The 23637-nt window shown below is 41.5% G+C and overlaps 1 protein-coding gene across 3 annotated transcripts in view; it reads left to right on the top strand.

The window, feature by feature from the left end:
- ano1a (anoctamin 1, calcium activated chloride channel a) overlaps positions 1–23637 on the top strand; it is a 71864-nt gene that overhangs the window by 39238 nt on the left and 8989 nt on the right. For 2 of the 3 annotated variants that reach the window (XM_023425559.2, XM_023425557.2), the window contains exons 7-21: positions 422–473; positions 1279–1334; positions 1523–1564; positions 4803–4867; positions 6432–6566; positions 9539–9699; positions 10488–10573; positions 12060–12071; positions 14430–14501; positions 16309–16383; positions 17419–17620; positions 18611–18722; positions 18826–18883; positions 20246–20346; positions 20993–21135. In XM_023425559.2, coding sequence (XP_023281327.1) covers positions 422–473; positions 1279–1334; positions 1523–1564; positions 4803–4867; positions 6432–6566; positions 9539–9699; positions 10488–10573; positions 12060–12071; positions 14430–14501; positions 16309–16383; positions 17419–17620; positions 18611–18722; positions 18826–18883; positions 20246–20346; positions 20993–21135 — 1372 coding nt within the window. The remainder of the gene's footprint in view (positions 1–421; positions 474–1278; positions 1335–1522; positions 1565–4802; positions 4868–6431; positions 6567–9538; positions 9700–10487; positions 10574–12059; positions 12072–14429; positions 14502–16308; positions 16384–17418; positions 17621–18610; positions 18723–18825; positions 18884–20245; positions 20347–20992; positions 21136–23637) is intronic. The other variant, XM_023425558.2, reaches the window with a different exon arrangement.

Here is a 23637-nt window from a genome sequence, read left to right as displayed (position 1 = left end):
AGCTGCCTGATGTTCACTCTGAGAGAAGACTCTGCTTCTGTGTTACTCTGCATGAGAAGACGACACATTTCCTGAATCTGCATCATACACGAGCTGCTTCAGTGACACACACACAAACACACACACCCACACAGCTCTTTGCAGTGCTTGTTCAGTGACTGGGTGATGTAATTGACGTCTCATTATTGGTTGGAGCGCCTCAATCACAGCAGTCATTGGCTCCCAGCTGAGCTCCAGCTCATCAGCTCTCTGTGGAGGGCTCGATCTTTCACACTGAGCTGACCGGCAGCCTCCCTCAGGACACACACTCTAAACACAATTCCACTTGTGCTATTACACAGGCATACAACATGTTGTACACAACATCTACATCCTCCTTTTTAAGACTGAAATCATGAGATTTGAATGTTTGTGACATCAGGTCTATGAGGTACTGAAGAGGACAAGATGCACCAGAGCCAAATACTCCATGGGTGAGACCCATTTTTTGTGTTCTTTATTTGTGACTTTGCAGAACAAAAACTAGTGTGACCTGAAGGGTACACATAATGGGCAGACATGTAAATAACAACAAAAACAATAAACAGTTATAGAGACGTAGAAATGAAAAGAATATGATGTGTATGAGTCTATGATATGTGTGTGAGTGTGTGTAGTTTTCATGGTTTATATGTGATGTAGTCGTATGTATCTGTGTTATGTATTTGTCTTTTGTGGCAGGGGGAAAGGAAAGTATAGTGGATATTAATAATGCAATATAAATTGAATCGTAGGGAGAATGTAATGAATAAAAATGATGAAATAATAATAATACAAATTTATATGATGTCATGTCAATGTAATAAAAAAAAAACCTCTTACCACAAAAAATATGTTAATTATGATAACATATTATATTATAAAATGTAATATAATATAGTATAAAATAGTTTAGAATAATAGGATAATAGGGTGGTGGTGTTATGACAGAATAGTATGTTTTATTTATAAAATAATTCTAAACATACTTTAATAATATACATTAATATTAAATTACTTAATAATTAAAATTCAGCAACGTGAAGTCACATAGCTGATACGTATCTGACTGTAACACACAGGATCAAGTAATGTGCAGTTCATCTGGGCCCTTGCTTCATGGGAGTGTAGAGTAGTTACTAGCACAGAGGACAGCAGGGTGTGTGTGTGTGTGTGTGTGTGTGTGTGTGTGTGTGTGTGTCTGTGTGTGTGTTTCCCCTCCTGGAGTATAATCCCCCTTGATGTGTCTTATTATTACAGGGATCACAAGTCTGCTTGCCAATGGTGTCTACACGTGTGCTTATCCTCTGCATGACGTGAGTATCAGCACCACAACTTCCTCCCCCGAATAATACTCAATAATCTGTGACTAGAATGACCCTCATGATTTGTGTTAAAAGCATCACTCGTACTTGATGACCAAAGTGTATTTACTGAAAATGAAACATAAACTGTGTGTGTGTGTGTGTGTGTGTGTGTGTGTGTGTGTGTGTGTGTTTTACAGGGAGACATCAAGGAGGGAAATGCAGAACCTAATGACAGAAAGGTAAGTAGAGTCAAACCAATCAATAAATCAGATGTCACCAACACCCACATTCCATTTACAAACACTGTTTCATCAATGAGCCCAAAGAAGCACAGGCTGAAAACCTCCCTACAGATCTTTATGTGTTTGTTGAGTGCTGATCTTATAATGTGGGTCATTTACAATGTGACAACACTGAAGTTATTTAGTGTTGTTTTGTTATTTAGAGTATTTTTTACACTCCTTTATATATATTTTTGTTTCATTCTAATTTGGCACATTTTCATTATTATATATTTATTATTAGAGGGGCCAATTATTTTGCCAAGGGCAAAATAATTTTGCATTGCATTGAATTTTACAAAATTCTGACTAAAGGAGGTGAGTGCAGCGTTACCATCACCCATAGTCAGAACAGCCATAACTGTGACAATAAGACCACCTTTCAGAAGTAGAGAAATGTCCATGTAAGTGAGGGCTTGTTTCTGGTTTTGAATATTGGACCAGGACAGATCACCCTGGTAACTATGGAAGTACAGGTCTGCCAATATTAAAATAAATACATTTTGTGCATATGATGTTTGGCAATAAACGCAGGAAATGTACACAAAAATCGTAAGCTCACATTATGTAACACAATACTGCACCTTCATCCTGTCACAGGAAAATGACATAATAATTCATGAACAGATCAAATTAAGGAAGCAAAATGCTTGCAAACTGTATCACCAGTTTTCTTTTCCTCTAAAAATGTGTTTTATTTTGAAAGTGAAATTGTCAGTCAGTGTAGAGGGGCTTCTTCTACTCCCAGAATGCAGCACAGTACTTCAATATCTGTAGGTGACTGAAACATACCTCAGTTAGATATATCATTCTGGATTGTTTAAGTTTTTGGGCGTCCGACCATATGAGAATAAAATTAAATAGACAACTGGAGAAAAACAAGAGCTCATGCCGAGTCTGAAGTCATCTTCTCCCCTGCAAACACTCTCCATAATTATACTGTAGGCTGTGTGTCACTAAGACAACGGCCTCTCAAACGCTTTAGCCCGGAGTTTATATTTATATTTATAGTAGGAATGACAATGTGGAGATTCCATAAGCTGTTTTCTCTCTCGGGCTCAGTCTGCTGCGATCTCCCTCCCGTGTCTTCATTTGTCACCCTGCAGCTTGCTGCTCTGCTGTGAATGTAGTGTGTGATTGTGTGATTGTGTGATTGTGTTGAGTGTCGCACCATCTCACAGTGATTTATGAGCTCTTTGTCCACCAGTGGTGGAACAGTGCACGTACACAGAGCAATCATTAATGTCATTACTTTAAACTCAGAATGTCTGTAGTCAATAAGGTCTACACTACACCTGTGGGAATAAGTCAACATATATGTAATGTTATTGTATATTATGACTGTGTGGCCAGAACAATGCTTGGTGTCACAGTGACAGAAGACCCTGCTGGACTCTAAGATGAATGCTGATATTTTGTCCAGCCTGCAGGTTCGTTGTGATTGCAGTGAATTCTTGTCATCCACAGCCCCTCTTTTGGATGTGCAACCATTTAACTGTTGTGCTCCCACTGTGCACCAAAGTGCACCACTGTGCACCACTGTGCACCACTGTGCACCACTGTGCACCACTGTGCTAGCACTGCTGTCTGAGAAAGAAAATGGAACTGTGAAAACACTGCATCAGTGGATTTAGAGACAAGAAAACAACAACATAAAGTATCTCAGTCCAGTGTTTAGATGATGGTGGAGGAGAGCACTGTCCAACATATCACTCCAACATCTCCCATAGTTCAAATGGACTGAGATCTGTGGCCAGTTCCACACAGAGATGTCAGACTGCTCTGTAGTGTTGGGCCAGTCTTCATGTTGCTCACAGATCAGTCTGATGTCAGACTGTTACACACAAATACAGACTGACTCATTTGAAGACTGAAACATTAGACACCTTACCCCCAGGCTAACTTAGACCTAAGACCAATGTTACCATGGTAACAGTCAGTGACACCTACGCTGACCAGTAGCACCCAAGAATTAAGAACAGGAAAACATGGCTCATAATTTGTGCTTTGCTAACATTGTTACGGAGAGAGTAAAGAGAAGAGAAAGAGTTTTTACACTAAATCACATTTTTCTTTTTATTGTTTCAAGTAAAACGTCCTCGGAACTGTTGAATTCTTCCTAAAGACAAACATTTTCTGCTGAGGGTAAAAGGGGCTGAGAGGTTGGATGTGGTTCCTCAGCTGGCAATTTTTTTTTTTTTTTGAAAAATGTCTGAATTTACCCAGAATTCATTGTACCGCAGTCTGGTTTAAGATAGTCAAGAACTAAACTGATATGTGCAACAGATGAATTCGGACTCAGTCTATCAGAAGTCTGACTGTTTGTTTTATCTGAGCCACAGTCAGAGTCTGTCTTTGTGAAACCAGCTCCTGGTGACTGTGAAGCTAATAACATTCACGTCATTTTCATGCTCATCAAACCGTTCACCTGTATGATGCACATGTAAATATTATAGCAGGTGTATTTGGCTCAGTTATCTGACTTAGTAAATTCAGCATAATGTATGTTTCCACTGCACCTGCATTGTTTCAGCAACAGTGGTACTCGCCACTCTGCACCGTTGAGTTTCTGTTGGTAACTCTTTATACTTCCTGCACATTTCACATTAAAAACCAACAAAACCAAGCTGCTGAAATTTTTCATGTGTAACATCTTTGCAGGATGTTTTATTGCCAGTAACTGAACGCTAGAATTGAAATGATTAATTTATTAATAGACTGACAGGAAAATGACCAGCAACAATCTTAATGAAGTCATTGTTTACCTTAAATTGTTTAAGCTGAAGTAACAAAAAGTCAGTGGTTGCAGTGCTCTGTGACAGTCAACTGAAGACCTTGTTTTGAATTGTTGGTTAAACAACACGATACATTTGAAGCTGTGGGAACTTGTGATTTCATAGTCCAAATGTATTCTTATTTAATTGATCAAATATCAGTAGGTACAGCCCGACTTAACACTGAAAAAAAGCAATGTAGAAGGAATGCAAAATCATCAGAGGATGGAAGCAATTCATTTTGTATTACAGAATATATATTAGACTGAATTCATCAAAACAAACTTCAACAGCAGATATTGTCACCAGCAGATTTACTAAAATAAGACACATAGAAAACAGAAGTAATTGCGGATAAAGGCCGGTGTTTAATATATGGTGTAATACATGAACACCTTACTGACTCCTGCTTCTCTTCACAGCTGCTGTACGAGGAGTGGGCAAGCTACAGTGTCTTCTACAAGTACCAGCCGATCGGACTCATCAGGTCAGTGCTGTTGTCACACCTGTCGTCACACCTGTCAGGTCAATCAGGGTCATGTGTCCCAGCCTCATGTCCTCAGTGTTGGGGAGTTTTGAACTACATGTCATTAAACTAGGAGTTTAACTACATTTTATAGTAACTTGCTGGTAGTTCAGCTACATTTATTTGTTCATAGTGATTCAAATAGTTAAATGACTTTTTGCCATTTTTGTGTGAGTAACTACTGAAACTACAAATGTGAATGCTGTGAATTCCAGGCAATGAGTTTGTCAGACAGTCCATACCACATACCGGACCTTTATGTAGTTCATGTGCAGGAGCCAAGGGCGGGTGTTGCTCAGTGCTCACACAGCTACAGCATCATCATGAATAAACCTCCTGAATCTCAGCCTGAGGAACAATCACCATGATACACATTTATGGGAATTCACGGCAATTATTCTATACTAAACCAAAGCTGACATCACTCTCCCATCAGTAGTGGGGTATTTTGAGACTGTCCCCCTGTGAAAAAAGGATCCACAGGTCATTTGTGCCGCAGCTTATTGCAACCCATGGTTACGTTTTGTTGCTAGGTGATCTAGTGGTCGTAGTGATCATGACAGGAACAAAGGGAAAAGTATAAAAGAGAGACAAAGTCCACATCAGGAGGAGGTTGGGGTGGATAGATTGGTCGACAAAACACAGGAATATGACACAGCAGATCAGTGTTGGATTCCCATGTGAAACCAGCGGTTTATATTGTTATTATTGTAACCATGACAACAAAGATCATCTAATGTTGAAGAAGTACTTAATTTAACCCAAGTCATGATCTTTTCCTAAACCTAACCAAGTAGTTTTTGTGCCTAAACATCACTAAGACATGACCGTTATTATAACCACAGCAACGCTGAGTACGCCACTCTTGGTACAGTCGCATGTTTATTATGGTAACCATGACAACTGAGGTCCGGTATGCATGTCGCTGTAGGGACGCTATTTCAGGAGACACTCCAATGGGTCGTATGTCTTTAGGTTGGAGGACTGGTTGCGTATTTAGATATTATGACCTGTGAACATGTAGGAACTTTTTGCAACAAACTCGAGTGACATTTTTTGCTGGCATGTGACTTTTTTGTTTTGTATTTTGCTATAATTTTTATAACACATGTACATTGTCAATTTCAACTTTTTCTAAGTAGCTTTAGTTAATAAACTAGATTTCTGCAGTAGCTTTGCTATGTCAAGTAATTGGTAGCTTGAAAAGCTCTGATCTCAGCAGCATTAACTGCTGTAGGAGAAACACAGAGGAGGACTCTCACTGTACTGATGTAACAGGTTATATATAATGAGCAAGACAATGCAACATGATTAAATTATCAGAGCAGCAGTTTCATAAGAGTCATTAAATCATTTTGTTTGTAGGAATGCTGCAGAAAGCAGGTTGTAGTGGAAGTGATGGTTGATGGGTAAATCATCTCCAACATCCAATGAAAACTGGCTGTAATATATGATCTAATCATATGGACCATGATGTCATTTGTTAACGGTGATGTTTTATGACCTGTGCTGGCTCCTCCCACAGGAAGTACTTTGGGGAGAAGGTTGGCCTGTACTTCGCCTGGTTAGGAGTCTACACACAGATGCTGATCCCTGCAGCCATCGTTGGAGTCATAGTGTTCCTCTACGGCTGTGCCACTGTCGACGACAACATACCAAGGTACACACACACTTTCCCCTTGGACCTCCCTAAAAAAACATTGTTTTAGACTGGGTGTTATCAAAATGTTTCTACAGTGGCAAGAAAAAGTAAGTAAGACAGGAGAGGCTGGTGATGCAGCAGGACAATCAAAGTAAATCTGCTACAGAATGACTTAAGCCACTTAATCTGGATCAGGCCTTGAGTCCCGCCCACCACCTGCTGGCTCCTGGTGGACAGGTGAAAGAGCAGAGAGTATCAAGATGGTGAGAGGAGGAAACATCAGAGAGACTCAGCCACATGTTTGAGCCTCAGTCAGACCCAGACTCAGAGGAGGAGTCTGAGACCAGAACCAGAGACTAGCAGGCGTATCAGAACACTTAGCGTAGTTAGCATCTTTTATTTGTTTATGTTGTTTGTTAGCTTGTAAATGGCAGTGGCTGACAGTGTTAGTGGTTTTTCTAATGCTAACTCTCCCTATACTGACAAGGTTTCAGGTTTATTTAGCCCCGCCCCCACCAGTTGACGAGATTGGTTCGTTAGGTTTATGATGTATGAGACCCTGGCTGTCTGAATCTGTATTTATGAGACTGTCATTGGTTCACTGCCTGACTGTCATGGTGCTGATGACTATTTCTCTCATCATGTCGGTATTATATAAAAACATCATATGTGTTACATCCCATAGTTGGAGCTAGGAGTGACAGGAACTGTAATGTGACAAATCAAGAATTAAACTGAGTCAATGAATACTAGAAGGTAGTTTATTGCACCCAGAAGGTCTCAACAAGGAAGTCCAATGTGGGGGAGGAAGGGACAAAGGTGGCGTGCCAAAGAAATGAACCCAATAAAACAAAATGAGGCCTAAGCTATCTTCATCTCCTGAAACAACATCTACCTAATCTAAGACAAGAGCCTCCAAAACAATACAGAGGGTGGCACCCACCACTAACCTAATGTTTCTAGACAAAGGAAAACTGAGTGTTGAGATGTACAGGGTGCCCCAGCTTACCTAACTCCTTCCTCCCACCACATACCTTCAGTACATCCCTTTTACATGAACACAACTGGCAGGCTGATCACTATCCGGCAAAATGAGAGAGAGATCTCCTCATTCAGGCCCCCCTTTTATTGGAGGACTCGAGGCAGATGATTGGCCACTGGGACAGCCAGGAGCTCAATAAGCCATCCTCCCCTAGTCTGCTCAGGTGGAGCCCAATCACCAATCAGCACCTGGAGGGAGACCAAGTGAGGGAGAGACGGAGAGAGAGAGGGAGAGGGAGAAAACAAAAACAGCCTGCCCTTGCCTGGCACATAACAATATGGATGTTAACAAGGTGAAACAGTGGAATTTAATTAGAGGGGATCTTTAAGACAAAGTAAATCCACCTTCTGTAGTGGTCCAGTCAGAGCCCAGACCTTCATCCAGTAGAGATGCTGTGGACTGAGCCCAGAGAGCCGCTCACACCAGACATCCTGAGAATCTGTCTGAGCTGAAGCAGCTCTTTAAGGGAGAAAGGTCCAAACCTCCTCCTGAACACTGAGCAGCTCTGATCAGCTGCTACTGGAAGAGCTGGTTTCAGGTTATTGGAGCCAAAGGAGTTTCAACCAGTTATTAAATCCAAGGTTCACTGACTGTTTCCACCAGCACTGTGAATTAATGACTTAATTGATGTTTAATGGCTGTGTTTAATAAAGACACAACGTTTTAATTGTTTGTGTTATTAGCTCAGGGACAGTTTGTTTACACCTATGACTTGAAGAAGATCAGATCAGATTTTATGAGCAGTTAATGAAGAAAACCAGGTCATTCAGAGGTTCACTAACTTTTTACGTATGTTGTACAGGTCCAGATATGAACCTGAGGTTCACCTCCAAATGAAATAATATATATCACATTTTTTAAGACTGTATGATATGCAAACATGTTCTCAATTGTCAACAAGAGTTTTGCATAAATAAAACACAGATTAAACTTATTGAAATCAGAGAATGTTCAAAGAATAAGACTCTGACCAGACATTTCATAACAGCTTTGGAACAGTTTTCAATACACGGTGATGTGGACACACATTTGTAGGCAGCAAGAAGTTCAGAAAACAATTGACATCATTTGTCAAAAACATATTTTCTCTCTTTTGCCTTGTGGTTTGTGTCAATAATCTTTTAGTTCAAAATATGATATTTTACAAAACCGGGTCACCTGTTTCCTGTACAAATTAAACTGTTGCCAGAATCAGTGGCAGGTGTTTTCAAAATAAGAGTTGAAGCCTCAGTAGCAGAGAATATGACTTGTTGAGATGGAGATGTCTGCACTGTGGAATCTTGATGGTAAACATCAGACTTAGACCACACCCGCTAAATGACTCCACCTTTTCCCATAATCACATACTGAAGCTGTAGGTTTATTGCCACACTAACTCATTACAGACAGTACATGTTCAGAACTTGTCTGTTGATGTTTGGAAATATGATGATACAGTAAGTTTAATGAGGCAATACAAATTTCAACCTTGAGAAATTGTACTGTTTATGCTGCAGTAACTTTCCCTTTAATGTCCGTGAGAGTATGAGGCTGTGATGTGCAGTGTGACACATCAATGAGCAGGACTATTTTATGGAAAAACTAGATTTATATATGATTTAACTTAATTTGCTGCATGAACCAAAACCTGACAGATTTTTTCCAGAAACTGCTTCTCAGCTGATTTTCCACAAAATAATTACAGTTAGAATGAACGTTGATATCACATAAGTTGTGATTTTATCAGGATGATGATCAGTCTGAAGCTGTGAACCCAGTGGTCCATTTTATATTGCCATAAGAGTAATTCTGATATAAAGAACTGCTGTAAATAAGATTTTTAACAGGCAACATGCAGAAGTCCTCGTTCTTCACATTTAAGTAATAACATGTTTGTTTTTTCCTTGTAATCGGGAACTTTACTCCAACTCTTTGAATTCTGCATGTCCTCCTCCACCTCTGTTGTCAGTATGGAGATCTGTGATCCCAGGAACAACATCACCATGTGTCCGCTGTGTGACCGCGCCTGCAGCTACTGGAAGCTGGTGACTGCGTGTGGTACAGCCAGAGCCAGCCACCTGTTCGACAACCCAGCTACCGTCTTCTTCTCCATCTTCATGGCCCTGTGGGGTGAGGGCTCGTTCACACTGATCATTCAAAACAGAAACTAAAGGGTGCAGTAAAGACCAGCAGATGAGTCAAGTGTTACACATACAGGCCGTGCAGCTGAGCATCAGCTGATCTGATCTCGTTCATAGACGGTAGCATTTAATCCCTTCAGTTTAGGTTTAACAGAAAACACGGACACTGCTCAGGAAATCTGCAGTAAGAGTCCACAAAGATAACTTGTGAGTAAACACAGCCGGGTTTCCTCTGATGTCCTGCCAGAACTCACTGCCATCTGTCAGCAGCAGCAGGGCTTCACATCAGGGAGGTGTTCTGTGTTTAGCTGAAGCTCGAGTCTGACAGAGACTGCCATCTGCATTCACCTGCTGGAGACCTGATGAGGGAGAGTACCATGAGACTGTGTGGAGGCATCCTCATTGAAAAACAGAAAGTAGTTTATTTGTCCTGTGTATGTGTCACCATCTGCTCTGGTCTCCAGTGTTGTCCAACAGCTATTAAACTATTATTCACACTGAAGTAATTCTGTTATCGTGGAGGAACCCTGTTTATAGAATGGTTAAAAAGAAAAAACAATCAACTCATCATCAAATAGTCACTTTATAGTCAGTTTTATATTTTTAGTATATTTTCATGTGCAGAGTTTCACATTTATCTCAGATATTTTAGATACAGATACCATATGTTCAGAAATGCCGAAATATGAAAGAGTGCACGTTCACACAGTGGTAGTTGAAGTTTAGATGAAGTAGACTTGAAGTAAGAGTGTGTTTGCTGTGTCTGTCTGGTTGCAGCTGTCCTCTTCATGGAGCACTGGAAGAGACGACAGATGCGACTCAACTACATTTGGGACCTGACCGGCTTCGGAGAGGAAGAGGAGGTGAGACACCGTCACAAATCACTGTTTCATCAACCGGAAGGATGTACATCCACAGCTGTATGGCTGAGAACAACAGCTGGACCATATGGAAAATAAGATCACTGGGATGCCCCGATCACTTGTTTTTTGCCACCAAAGCCGATCATCTGTGGGTGAGATCGGCCGATCCACGGTGGATACCGATCATCTTTGGCGTGCATTGCAGATGACGAACGTTATATCAGTCTCACACACTTTGTAAAAGTTCAACACGGCCGACATGTTGGAAGCGGGACTACACTACACAGCACACAGTGCTTCTGTCAGCCCAGACACCAGAGTATTAACCATAGGTGATCGGGTCGCAGGTGATAGGAGACTAGAAGCAGTCATTCTGATAAAATGCTTTTAATGAAAACCGTCCGATTATGATCAACAGCCGATCAATCAGGGCATCCCTAAAGATCACTGGCTTTCTTGCTGAGAGTTATATGTCCAGATTAATTCCACTCTCATGCTTAATATGAAACTACACATGCAAACTGATAAAACAACAACAGAAAAATCTTCATGAATTTGACAACACATGCTTTGCAAATAATTGTTTCCAGGTGACACTTAAAAGTGATGAACCCGGCTGGGATGCACTTGCAATACATCCATGTGCACTTGTTCAATACTTTTAACTTCAAAAGTCACAAAGCACAGACACATTAAACCAGTGAGATATAAAGTGTCAGTCAGAGAGCTTTGAGGTGTTGGTTGGTTTAATTCTGAGCCTTTAGATAGAGCCAGGCTAGCTGTTTCCTCCTGTTTCCATCTTTAGCCTCTGTTAAGCTAAGCTAATCAGCTGCTGGCTTCAGCTTCATATTTAGACATAAGTGAACACAGAATACCTTTATACCTGAAGTCACTTCTGTGCTCATCCTTTCATCGTGTGAGCCATAATGTCTCATTTCAAATTATATTCTTATAACAATAAAGGAAAACTGAAAATAAATGAGTCAAAAAATATAAGGACACTGAGCCCCAGTCTCCTGGGTGAAAATCTCACCTGACTTCACCTTCAGGTATCGTTAAAAGAAAAACCTGCCCCTCCCTCCTCATGACTGTCTCACTCTCTCATCGTCATGTTTCATCACACATTTCCAAACTGAACCATGTGTTTGAAAAGACTCTTAACGACACATTTATTAACGTGAAGATGTGTCGCACTTAAAAGCACAGTCACAGAGTAATGAGGCTGACACACAGGCTGAGGTCAGGATGTGCATATGAATGTACCTCTGTCTTTTGTGCAGTGACTCAGCCTTCGTCTAAATTGTTCCCACACAAACAGCCTCAGAAATGAGAGCTGAACGTCCTGTTTTAAAAATCATAATGAAAAGAAAACAACTGTATTTTAATGGAAAAGTTTCCCTCTTTTCATAGATATGTTTTCATGTTCAGAGAGGATGACAGCTGACTGACCACTTTTCCTTGTGTTTTTGTGTGTTGTCTTTTACAGGAGGAACATAAGGTTTGGATCAAACTTTACTTCCCGCCGTCTCATATTTAAACTTCTTCCTTGAAACTTCCTGTTTCAGATCTGTTCTGCGGATGCTGTTTCCTAACACCAAACCTTTCTCCCTTGAGGTGTCTAACAGTAGCTGCTCTCTTTTTCTTCCCGATGTTGGTCGTCCTGTGAGCTCTCAACATCATACTGTTACTGTTGTTTGTGTCGTCTGATGGCAGCACAGCTCCTGCCTCTCTCTCTCTCTCTGCTCCATGGGCCTCCTTGACTTTTCTGTTTAAGGTGTTTCCCTGTTAAACAGGTACTACTCTTTCCTCCACACCTATAAGATAAGCATCACACACACTCCCACAGTGAGGATACAAAAGAAGTAACTGAACCTCAGCTGCCCTGATTGTTCAGGAGCAGGTTTTAATTCAAGAAAGATAAACCTGCTGGAACATTTCCTCCTTCAGTAACGGAGGTTTCCTACATGTTACAGCCTCAGTGTTCCTCAGCCTTCAGTCCTGAAGGTGCAGGTTCCTGCTGGAACACCAGTTGAGGTTTTTGTGTCCTGACAGCACAAACACAAACTCCTGGTGATTGAACTCCTGTTGAGCCTGAGGGATGGTTAGTTTCCTAGCTCCTTGCAAATAGTGCAACATGATTTATATTACTAGTATAACTATGTCAGCTGATGGAAGGTTCTAGTAGTTTATTGAATAATGAACTAATCACAGCAGTGGTTATCAAGGAGACACTTTGTTCAGGTTTCTCCTCACCTGTAAAAGCTCATAAATCCACAGTCATGCAGGACAATGAAGTACCCACATAGTTCATAATAGGACCCACCTGGTCCAGTCTGTGTCCTCGGCTCACCCACATGGACTTGTGGACTGGGAGGACAGACATGTAAGAGCCATACATTTCTCAAAAACTCTAAACTCCACACACACTTGAGGTGATAATCATTCTCTTTACATGACCACAAGTGTCCTGTCACAGCTCCTTCAGCAGCTCAGTGCTTTGGCTTTCTGTTGCTGCTGCTCTGAGCCCGTGTCACCACGGCTGTACACAGAGTCTGAAACACTGAGGTCCAGAAGCTGAGCTTGTTATGGAGGCTCAAGGTCACAAAATTCTGATGTCCTTAATCTACATGTGAGCATTTTAAGACCTTTGGAGGAGAACATTGTAACGATAACAGCTTTAAAACCACTTCAGTGGAAATGATGTGTCTCAAACAGAAGATCAGCAAAATGTGTTTTATACAATCATTTATTTATACAATGAAACTAAATGATGATGCTGTAATTATGCTGGATTTCTGTTGTTGATGAATTGAGCCTTTAGGTCACACAGTGATTATCAAAGAACATGTGTCTCTGTGGTAATCAGGCCTGAATGTGATATGTTTGTGCTGAGCAGCACAGGGACATAATGTTAATGTGTTGCTCTCGTGTGGACGTTCATGAGTCTCACTGCTGCCTGAAGAGCTGGCGAACAAACCAGAGCAGAGACAGAGTCAGTGTTTGACTTTCTGTCATCGGGTGCACAAACAAAGCTCTGTCTGCTGATGTGAAATAGGTGTTTGCTAACGTGTTCACCATATCTTTATGACGTGTCAGTGTCTCAGTGTGGTGTTGTCAACTTGTTACAGGGCCTCAGGGTGAGCAGAAGATCAGCAGCAGAATGCAGGGTTACCATGAGTTATGAGGACTGTCGGCTGTCTCGTCCTGAGCTGTGTTTAAAACGATTCAGTTTCATCTGCTGTCTGTAGCCAGAGGCTGCCGTCAACTCTCCTCTGCATATTACATAACATAAAATATTCATGTTATATCCCCCCTCACCATGACTGCATTATTTGACAACAAATTTTGGCACAAAGTCTACTCGCCACAGTGTGGAGCTATGTGTTTTAAATGGTTAACAGCTGGAGTTAGGAGGTAAACATCTGAACCAGAGACAGATCATATCAGTCTCTGTGTGTCCACCACACACACACACACACACACACACACACACACACACACACACACACAGGTTCAAGTTACCTGATGTAGAAACACGTTTCTCTACTGTTCGGGTTAATGTCCAGGTGTTTGTGTCATTGATGAGAAGCTTCTTCACACAGAAAAATTAGCACGAAACTCAGACTGTGTCCAACAGCTTGAGTTTGTGTGAGTTTAAAGATAAATCCACAGTTTCTGTTTAGTTTTCTATTTAATCTTTTCAAGGTGAGTCAATGCTTTTCTCTCTCTTCTTGCACTTAAATGCACCGTGCTCACTTCACAGTCTCTTGACTGTCTCTTCTGTCCTGTTGTGTGACTGGTCACTAACACAGAGTGGCATCAGTGACTGTAACATCTGGACGTGTTTCTCTTCCAGGACCACAACCGAGCAGAGTACGAGTTCCGGGTCATGCAAAAGACCATGAGACTGGAACATTCAACCCCCAAGGTAAAAATCATTCAATCTAATTTTATATCAGTGTTTAAAGTGAACATGTTCAGTCAGATGTTATTGTTCCATTTCCTGCCAAAGTTTTATTTACTTTTATGATGTGTTTTTTCATTGGTCTTCCGAGTGTTATTTCATTTAATCCACTTGGTGATTGATCATTGATTAGTTGAATACAAATGGTTCCTTTCCTGTTAAAATGACTGTCTGAATAGATCCAGTTAAAACACTGAGGGTCTATTGAAGATGATGTTTCTCTTCAGGTCAAATATTTACATCATTTAAAGGTTCATATTAGTGGTTTCCACATGTAAATGTTTGTCTTAGTAACCGTTACTGTCTCTGACGTGGCTGCCAATCATTTTCTTAATTTTGCCATTAGTTTTATATATAAAGAACCTCCACAGGAAAACTGTAAACAACTTTGTTGTGACTGAAGAATTATGAGGACTGTTTCTGAAAAAGTTAGGAAGGTAAACTGTGATTTATGAAACAAAAGTTGGCGTAACGTGTGTTGTTGTCTTACCCAGAGTCAGGTGGACGTCAGTCTGTGTGTGTGTGTGTGTGTGTGTGTGTGTGTGTGTGTGTGGTGAAACGGTTCCACAGGGAACCTTTAAACCACAGACATCTCAGATGTTGGAGTTTCCTAAACACTCAAACAAAGTGACTTCCTGCTCCCAGCTGCGTCACTGAGACACTGTGGATTATTATAGTTTAACATCTGAGCTTGTTGATTTTCTTAACAAAGTGAAATGAAGTGAACCCAGTGGAAACCAGATCAAAACAGATACAATACTATTATTATTATTATTATTATTATTATTATTATTATTATCATTATAAGTTACTGTTTACACAGTGTGAAATACAGCAGCTCAAGATTTAATATCACAATCAATCCACCACTTTGTTCAGATGCAACATCTCTACTCTACAGTCAGCTGCAATGAAAACAAGGTTTTACTGTAACATTTCATCTTGAGCTGCATCTGGAGAGAAAGACACCAACTGAAAATGATATATGAAGAGAATCCAATTATTTAAGCAGGGCTCCTCTTATCCAGACTCTCTGCTGATCTCACATTGCTGGTCACCAGCTAATGGCAAAAGAAATCATTTGATCAATTATTTCATTTGATCATCAGAGAAACAGAGTTTAAATCTTTCATAAATCATTATTACAGCAGGTTGAAACACTGAGTCCTTCACTTCCTGACTCCTTTAACAGGAAACACACACTCAGCTCTGACCAGTGGAGCAATACAAATCTGTGGCGTGTGTGTGTGTGTGTGTGTGTGTGTGTGTGTGTGTGTGTGTGTGGTGAAAATCACCGACATATTTAACATGACATGTCCTGGAGGACATTCATGCGACTATCAGCCTTTAGACTTTTATTTTGTACCAAGGTCGCGTCTTCCTTTTCAACAGATACACAAGAAGATACACACACACAAACACACACACAGTCACTTTGGCTCTCTGACCCAGTTCTCAGTTGGCTTGAATGTGACACGATGGCTTGGGGCGTGATTAGCTTTGCTCCATTGGAGCCACATAGTATATGTGTGTGTGTATTTATGGTGTGTGTGCTGTGTACATCTGTGTACCCAGGAGAGTGTCATGAGGCTGTGGCAGCAGAAACACACACATTAACACACTCACAGCTGGAGATTGTATTCATGTTACAGATATATACTGTGTACTTCATGTGTGTGTGTGTGTGTGTGTGTGTTTGTGTGTGTGTGTGTGTGTGTGTGTGTGTGTGTGTGTGTGTGTGTGTGTGTGTGTGTGTGTGTGTGTGGTGTAGGGTGAGAAGGTGAAGCTGACGTGTACAGACAGACTGCCAGCTTACCTGACGACTGTGATGATGATGTTCTTCCTGGTGAGTCTTCACTCTCTCCCTCCTCACTGTGTTTCCTCTGAAGCAGTGATGTAATGCTTCTTGTTCATGTGATCAAACACCTGTCTGACTCAGTATCAATGAAAACACATTAACGTTTAGCGAACCGTTAGCCATTTATTTCATATGTGTTTCCCTAATTAAGGGATTCAAAACTCTTTCTCTTCTTCAGATTTGATGGGTGGATTTGATTCTGTTTGCTGTGTTTACCACGATCAGACTTCATCACTGACTACTAAATAATAAATAGGAAAACAATACCTCCTTTTGTTGATTCAGTTGAGTTTTTATGTCAATTTCTATCAGTCTTTGTATCATATCCTACAGTTTTTGTATACTAGAGTCAGTCAGTCAGTCAGTCAGTCAGTCAGTCAGTGGGTTGTTTCAGAGTCATCAGGTTCTGTAAATGTGGAACAATACAACAATGAATTCACATAAAATGTACTTTTGAATACTTCAGTATTTTTCAAATCAAGTACTGCAGTACTCTGGAGTAATCTGACTGAACAACGTTCACGTGTAATGGAGTCGTATTTGACCAGGAGGATCTACACTCTGTTGGACTCTGTCCACCTCTGTTTGTCTGGTACAGCCCAGAATCACACATTGTACACCCACCTTGAAACTGATGTCAACCAGACCCACACCCACCTGAGCCTTAAGGCCAAACCTGAAACCCAAATAGGTTTTATTTTCTTATTCCGTCTTGAGTGAGAGATGAAGGCTTCCTCACAAATGAATGTATTGGGCCTCTGCAGTGAAGAAGGAACAGAAAAACACAAGTATCCTCTGAGAGCTAAAACCATTTCTCTGACGTTACATGTTTACACTCATCAAACTTCCTGTTGATTGTTCAGATTTGAAAAAGTTTGATAGGTGAATGTTTTGAAAACTGCCAGTATGAAAACAGGAAGTCGATCCAACAGACTTTTCACTGAGTGTCACCTACACAGACTCTTGATCAGCAGATGTTAGACCTGTTCTCCCCCTCTTCTTCCTCCTCTTCCTCTCTGGTAGATCATTGTGACCTTTGCCATAGTCTTTGGGGTCATCCTGTACCGGATCAGCATTAAGGCAGCCCTGCACATTAGCACCTACCCTGCAGCACGATCCAACATCAGAGCCACAGTGAAGACCACCGCCGCCATCATCAACCTTGTCATCATCATCATCTTAGATGAGATCTATGGTGCCATCGCCCGCTGGCTGACGACACTGGGTGAGGAACATTTCACTGAAGATACTCAGACTCTAGTTTCTCCAGATCCACCTGATCAGAGGGGTTTTCATACAAACAAAAGTGAAAATGTTCAAATGTAAATGTTTAAGTCTGCTCAAGTGTGTTTGTGTGTGTTCTTCCTTCATTCTGATGCTTGAGTGTGTGCAGAGTCTCTCTGAGCTCACCTTAAATCTGAATATAGCAAACAAACGACACCTCAGCAGGAGACATGTTGGTTGTTGTTATTGACTCTTGAATTTGCCATCCATCCATTATCTATACTGCCTATCCTTATAGGGTTGCGGGGGTGCTGGAGCTGATCCCAGCTGACATTGGGCGAGGGTGGGGTCCACCTGGACAGGTCACCAGTCTATCACAAGGCTGACATATAGAGACAAACAACAACTTGCACACACATTCACACCTATGGGCACTTTAGAGTCACCAATCATCCTAAACCTACATGGCTTTGTACCGCGGGAGGAAGCTGGAGAACCGGCGCAGACGAGGGGAGAACATGCAAACTCCACACAGACGAACCCAGAACCTTCTCGTTGTGAGGCAACAGCGCCGACCACTGTACTACTGTGCCCCTGAATTTACCATACACTGCATTTTTTTTTACATTCACACTATTATAAACTCAGTGGGAAATAGTGGAAACGCTGTTGATATTTTCATTTCATTTCAAAGAATATTGGGATTCAGAATCCAAGACTTCAGGGATGAATTTCCATTTTTTATTTGATTTTCATTTTGATGAGCAGCTGCATCTGTTGCATTATGATCTTTTTCAGATTCGTTTCTTTTCGATGTGATTTTCTTGCTGAACCCATGAAAACGGTGTGTTTGCAATTTAGCTAATCAGACCACAGCGCCACAGATGGTTAGGGTTAACAACACAGGAAATCAATTCTCGACAGCACCATGACGTTACTGGATGAATTCATGTGTGTCAGATAATAAAGTCACTGTTTGCCTCTTTTTCAGAGGTTCCAAAGACGGACAAGAGCTTTGAGGAGCGTCTCATCTTCAAAACCTTCATCTTGAAGTTTGTCAATGCCTTCACACCCATTGTCTACCTGGCCTTCTTCAGGGGCAGGTGAGTAAAACCTCTCACTGCTTGTTTTTGCAAATAGAGTGAACACATTCATCCTGTACACTTCCTGTTGTCCTCACCTGAATGATGAATGTTTGATCCACAGGCTTGTTGGGCGTCCTGGAAACTACTTGTATGTTGTTGGATCATACAGAATGGAAGAGGTAATTCTATACTTTACAGTTCTACAGTAGAACTTTTAACAGTGGACTTTCCTCAACTTTAAATACAATTCAACTGACATAAAAAAATTTTTTTTAAATATCTAATATCTTAATATATACAATAAATATATAATATAAAAATGTATGAAAAATAAATTAGACCAAAATAAATAAAGATCAGCTATGTTGTAACATTAGTGTAATTCCGCAACCTGGTGAAAACTACTTAACTTATATATCAGCATTTTGGTAAGCTATATGCAACATATTCCAGTCCGTACTCAGTCAAAGGAAATTAAAGTCTGGCCCGACTCTGAACCAGCAAACCTCTCAAGATGACGCACCCCTGCGTACGATGCTAACGTACGCCAAATGTAACCAGGAAGTGGATGGGGGGATGGTTTTTGTAGGGGGATTGAAATTTGTTGTGAAACAGAATCCAGCACAATAATGTTTTCATAATTGTTAGAAGCCAAAATCATAATCAAAAATTAGGCCAAGCCCTAGTTCCACTTAGGGTTAGGTTGTTGATATTCCATATTTTCTTGATGTCAATGACACCTGTCACCCTTCGGTGCCTGGTAAAGACTTATATCTTTTAATTCTCTCTCTCTCTCTCTGGTTTAATCCACCTTTGGTGCTGTAGTAATGTCTGTTCATGGTGATCAGGGAACAAACAGGAGTTTTCCTTTAAATCCTCAATAAGATAGGAAGTATTTTTCTAACATGACTGTAAACAGTAAATATGTAATGTCCCCTCCTGGACCAATCAGTAACAAGCATGTCACCTTGTGTGTTTAGTCACTGTTGTGTCAAATCCTGTGAAGCCAGACAGACAGATTTATTTTCTATCGCTCACTTCTGGGACTGTTGTTTGGGACCAGTTGTGACATTAACAGCCATGTTGAAATGACATGGCACGAGTTACCATGGAGACCTGAACCACACTGACTATCAGTCAGTTGAGTTTGAATTTTAGTTCGGGTTGTGATATGTTTGAAGTTGAGAACTCACACACAGGTGTTTTCAAACATGAATATTAAATAAGGATCTTTTCATTTTAATAGGAGTACAGTTTGTACACACACTGATGGTATATTAAATAAGGATTTAGAATTAGAATTAGAATTTAGTTGTGACTAAATAATTTCTTAAACAATAAAATGATAATGATATTTTATCGTCAGACCTGAACTTCTGTAAACATGGAGCTTTTTCCTGTGTTTTCCGGCTGTGATCTGTCTCTGCTTGTTTGAATGTTACTTTCCTCTGCCCACTGTCAGCTCTGTAAACTTCATACTCTTCTGCCTCACTTTGATTTCCTCTCACCTCCTGACACCTGTCCACCTGCTCCCTCCCTAGTGTGCCCACGCAGGCTGCCTCATGGAGCTGTGCATCCAGCTGTGCATCACCATGCTGGGCAAGCAGCTCATCCAGAACAACCTGTTTGAGATCGGCGTACCGTGAGTGCAGAGCGTACACCGAGCAGCATGTTCTAACACAGACCCACCACACCAGCACACAGGGGACGAGTTGAGCAACATATCACAACACGTGGGTTCAGAGCCACAGAGCAAATTATGCACACCCACTCAGAGAGCAGCCATTTAAACGCCTGTCTGCTTTTCAGACACACTTACCTGGGAACCAGACATACCTGCTGAACCCTGGCAGCCTGCAATTTTCTCTGTTCTGCTTCGTCCTCACAGAGTTTACTGTACTGTGTGTACAGTCCACAGAAAAGCCCACAAAAAATCAAAGCCTCATGTCATTGAATGTATATATATTATATATTTAGTTCAAATATAGAAACTGAAGTTCATATGATATAAATGTATGTTACACTTACACAGTATATTGTTCTGAGAGAGGCAGTGTGTATCACTGTTCACACATGCAGCCTCTGTCTCTCTTCAACAAACAAACAAAGAAACCAACAGACAGACAGACATGGGTGAAAACATAACTTCCTAACAAATGCAGAACATCCAAAGATGTTTGATGTCATTTTTTTTACTACGAATGTGTGTAAATGTTATGAATCCAGCATGTAGCAGTCTGTAGTAACGCAGTTGAATGTTTTCTCTCCACCTCTGGTGGTTGGTGCAGGAAGCTGAAAAAGCTGCTGAGGAAGAGGAAGTCAGAGCTGGACTCAAAGGAAGAGGAGGAGCTGAACAAAACCCTGCAGCGCCACGAGAAAGACCACCTGCTGGGTCCTTTTGTTGGCCTCAGTCCTGAGTACATGGAGATGAGTGAGTCTAAATACAAACACACACGTGTAGAAAAGTTTCATCAAGCTTTATGAGTCCTTATTGAATACTGTCTCTGACATGAGAAAGTGAATGAGTCATTTGAAAAGCATCACACATATTCCAACACGGAGAAACTTAAATGTTCCTTTATTCATGGTGCTGTGTTGCACTAATGCAAAAAACAGAAGAAAAAAAAACGAATTAAACTGCTGGCTTTAAATTTACATCAGCGGTCGGTGACAGTGTGACAGTCTGAGTGGCCGAGCACTGCCGTCAGGAAACAGTAGGTGCTGGTAGAAAACCTATGCTGGTTAAAACAGAAACACTCAGTAGGTAACTTGCTGATTCCTGATCCATGATCCCTGCTCAGCGTCTACGCAGTGGTTCCTGTTTCTCTGCTGTTGCTTTATGCCTGACCTTTGTCTGCTTCGTAAATGTCAGCTCTGTTCAGCACTGTTTGTGGGCTTCAGGGAAACACCGTCCTCTGATAAAGACCAGCCGAAAACAAACTACTCTCCCTGCTGAGGATCACTGTGTTCACCTTCAATAAATAGATCCAGTTTTACAGGATCCAGATCATCAGACAGTGATGTGGAAGCCTCGGCTTCATGTGCACCACACATCTCACTATGTGTGCGTTTAAGGACAATCAGTAGATTTTTTCTTTGGCTCATGGAAACAAATGGGTCTTTTAGGATTTGTATTAATAAGCAGTTGATCCAATCACTCCAGAGAGAGGATTACAGCCCTCAGGTCCTTGATCAATATTTACCATTTAACAGAAAGATTACTACAGCAGCTTCACTGCATTCAGCTCCTGAACCTTTAGCTGTGACCAGCAGAGCATGAACACAGCAACGCCTCACTATATATAACACATTAACATTTGGAGCAATTATCCTTTAAAGTAATGACAGTTGATTGACTTTAAGTCACTAAGAGAAAGTAACCCCTCCCCTTCTTCCTCCCGTTTCCTCCCCCATTTTCCTTCTTTCTTCCCTCTTCCCCTCTTTTTTATTAATGTTATTTTTGTTATGGTGTATTTCATATACGTACACTGCTCAAAAAATTGTAGAACACCAAGTCAGTTAAACTTCAGGGATATCAATCTGTCCATTTAGGAAGAACAAGTGATTGCAAATCAGTTTCAGCTGCTTTGGTGCAAATGAAAGTGACAACAGGTGCAATGCAGAGGCCAAAGCAAGACAACCCCCAAAATGGGAACGGTTCTACATGTGGTGGCCACAGACACTTGCTCTCTCCTGATCCTTCCTGACTGATTCTTCTCTAGTTTTGTGTTTTGCTAGTGTCCTTGTCACTACTGGTAGCAGGTAGCGGTACCTGCAGCCCAATCAGGTTGCACAGGTAGTCCAGCTGGCACATCCATATGTGTGGTCGCAAGAAGGTTTGCTGCGTCTCCCAGCACAGTCACAACAGCATAGAGGAGATACCAGGAGACCGGCCAGAGTCGTACAACATGACCTCTAGCAGGATACTGGTGTGCATGTTTCTGACCAAACTGTCAGGAACAGACTCCATGAGGGTGGCATGAGGGCCCCACGTCCTCTAGTGGGACCTGTGCTCACAGCCCAGCACCCTGCAGCGCGACTGGCATTCGCCAAAGAACACCAGAACTGTCAGGTCTGCAATTGGCACCCTGTTCTCTTCACCAATGAGAGCAGGTTCACACTGAGCACATGTGACAGGCGTGAAAGAGTCTGGAGGCGCCGTGGTGAACGTTATGCTGCCTGTAACATCATCCAGCATGAGCGGTTTGGTGGTGGGTCAGTGATGGTCTGGGGAGGCAGACCCTTGGAGGGTCTCACAGACCTCCACATCAGAGCCAGCGGTACCCTGACTGCTGTTAGGTAGCAGGATGAAATCCTCAGAGCGATTGTCAGACCTGACGCTGGTGCAGTGGAACTGGGTTCCTCCTGGTACAGGACAACGCCCGGCCTCATGTGGCCAGAGTGTGTAGGCAGTTCCTGGATGATGAAGGCCATTGATTGACCCTCACGTTTACCTGACCTAAATCCAGTTGAGCATCTATGGGACATTATGTATCGGTGCATCTGATGCCGCCAAGTACCACCACAGACTGTCCAGGAGCTCACTGACACCCTGATCCAGGTCTGGGAGGAGATCCCCCAGGACACCATCTGCTGACTCATCAGGACCATTCCCAGATGTTGTCAGGAGTGTGTACAGGCACAAGGGAGCCATACAACCTACTGAGACACATATTGAGAAGCCGTGATGAAATTCACACAAGTTGGATCAGCCTGTGGTTTCAATTTTTAACTTTGATTTTGGGTGCGATTGTGAATCCAGCCCTCAGTGGGTTGATGATTTTGGTTTCCATTGGCCGTTGTTACGTTATTTTGTTTTCAACAAATTATACAGTGTACATCAGTAAAGATTTTCAACTTGAATAATTTGTTCATCAAGATCCAATATGTGATTTAGGTGTTCCCTTAATTTTTTTGGGTGGTGTATATGTAT

The sequence above is a fragment of the Seriola lalandi genome, unplaced genomic scaffold (genome assembly GCF_002814215.2).
Source record: "Seriola lalandi dorsalis isolate HSWRI2012SDOR001 ecotype SW California unplaced genomic scaffold, Sedor1 jcf7180002054784, whole genome shotgun sequence".
NCBI classification, from domain to species: Eukaryota; Metazoa; Chordata; class Actinopteri; order Carangiformes; family Carangidae; genus Seriola; species Seriola lalandi.
The sequence above is the reverse complement of the archived record's forward strand: the minus strand, read 5'-3'. Positions and strand labels throughout refer to the sequence as shown.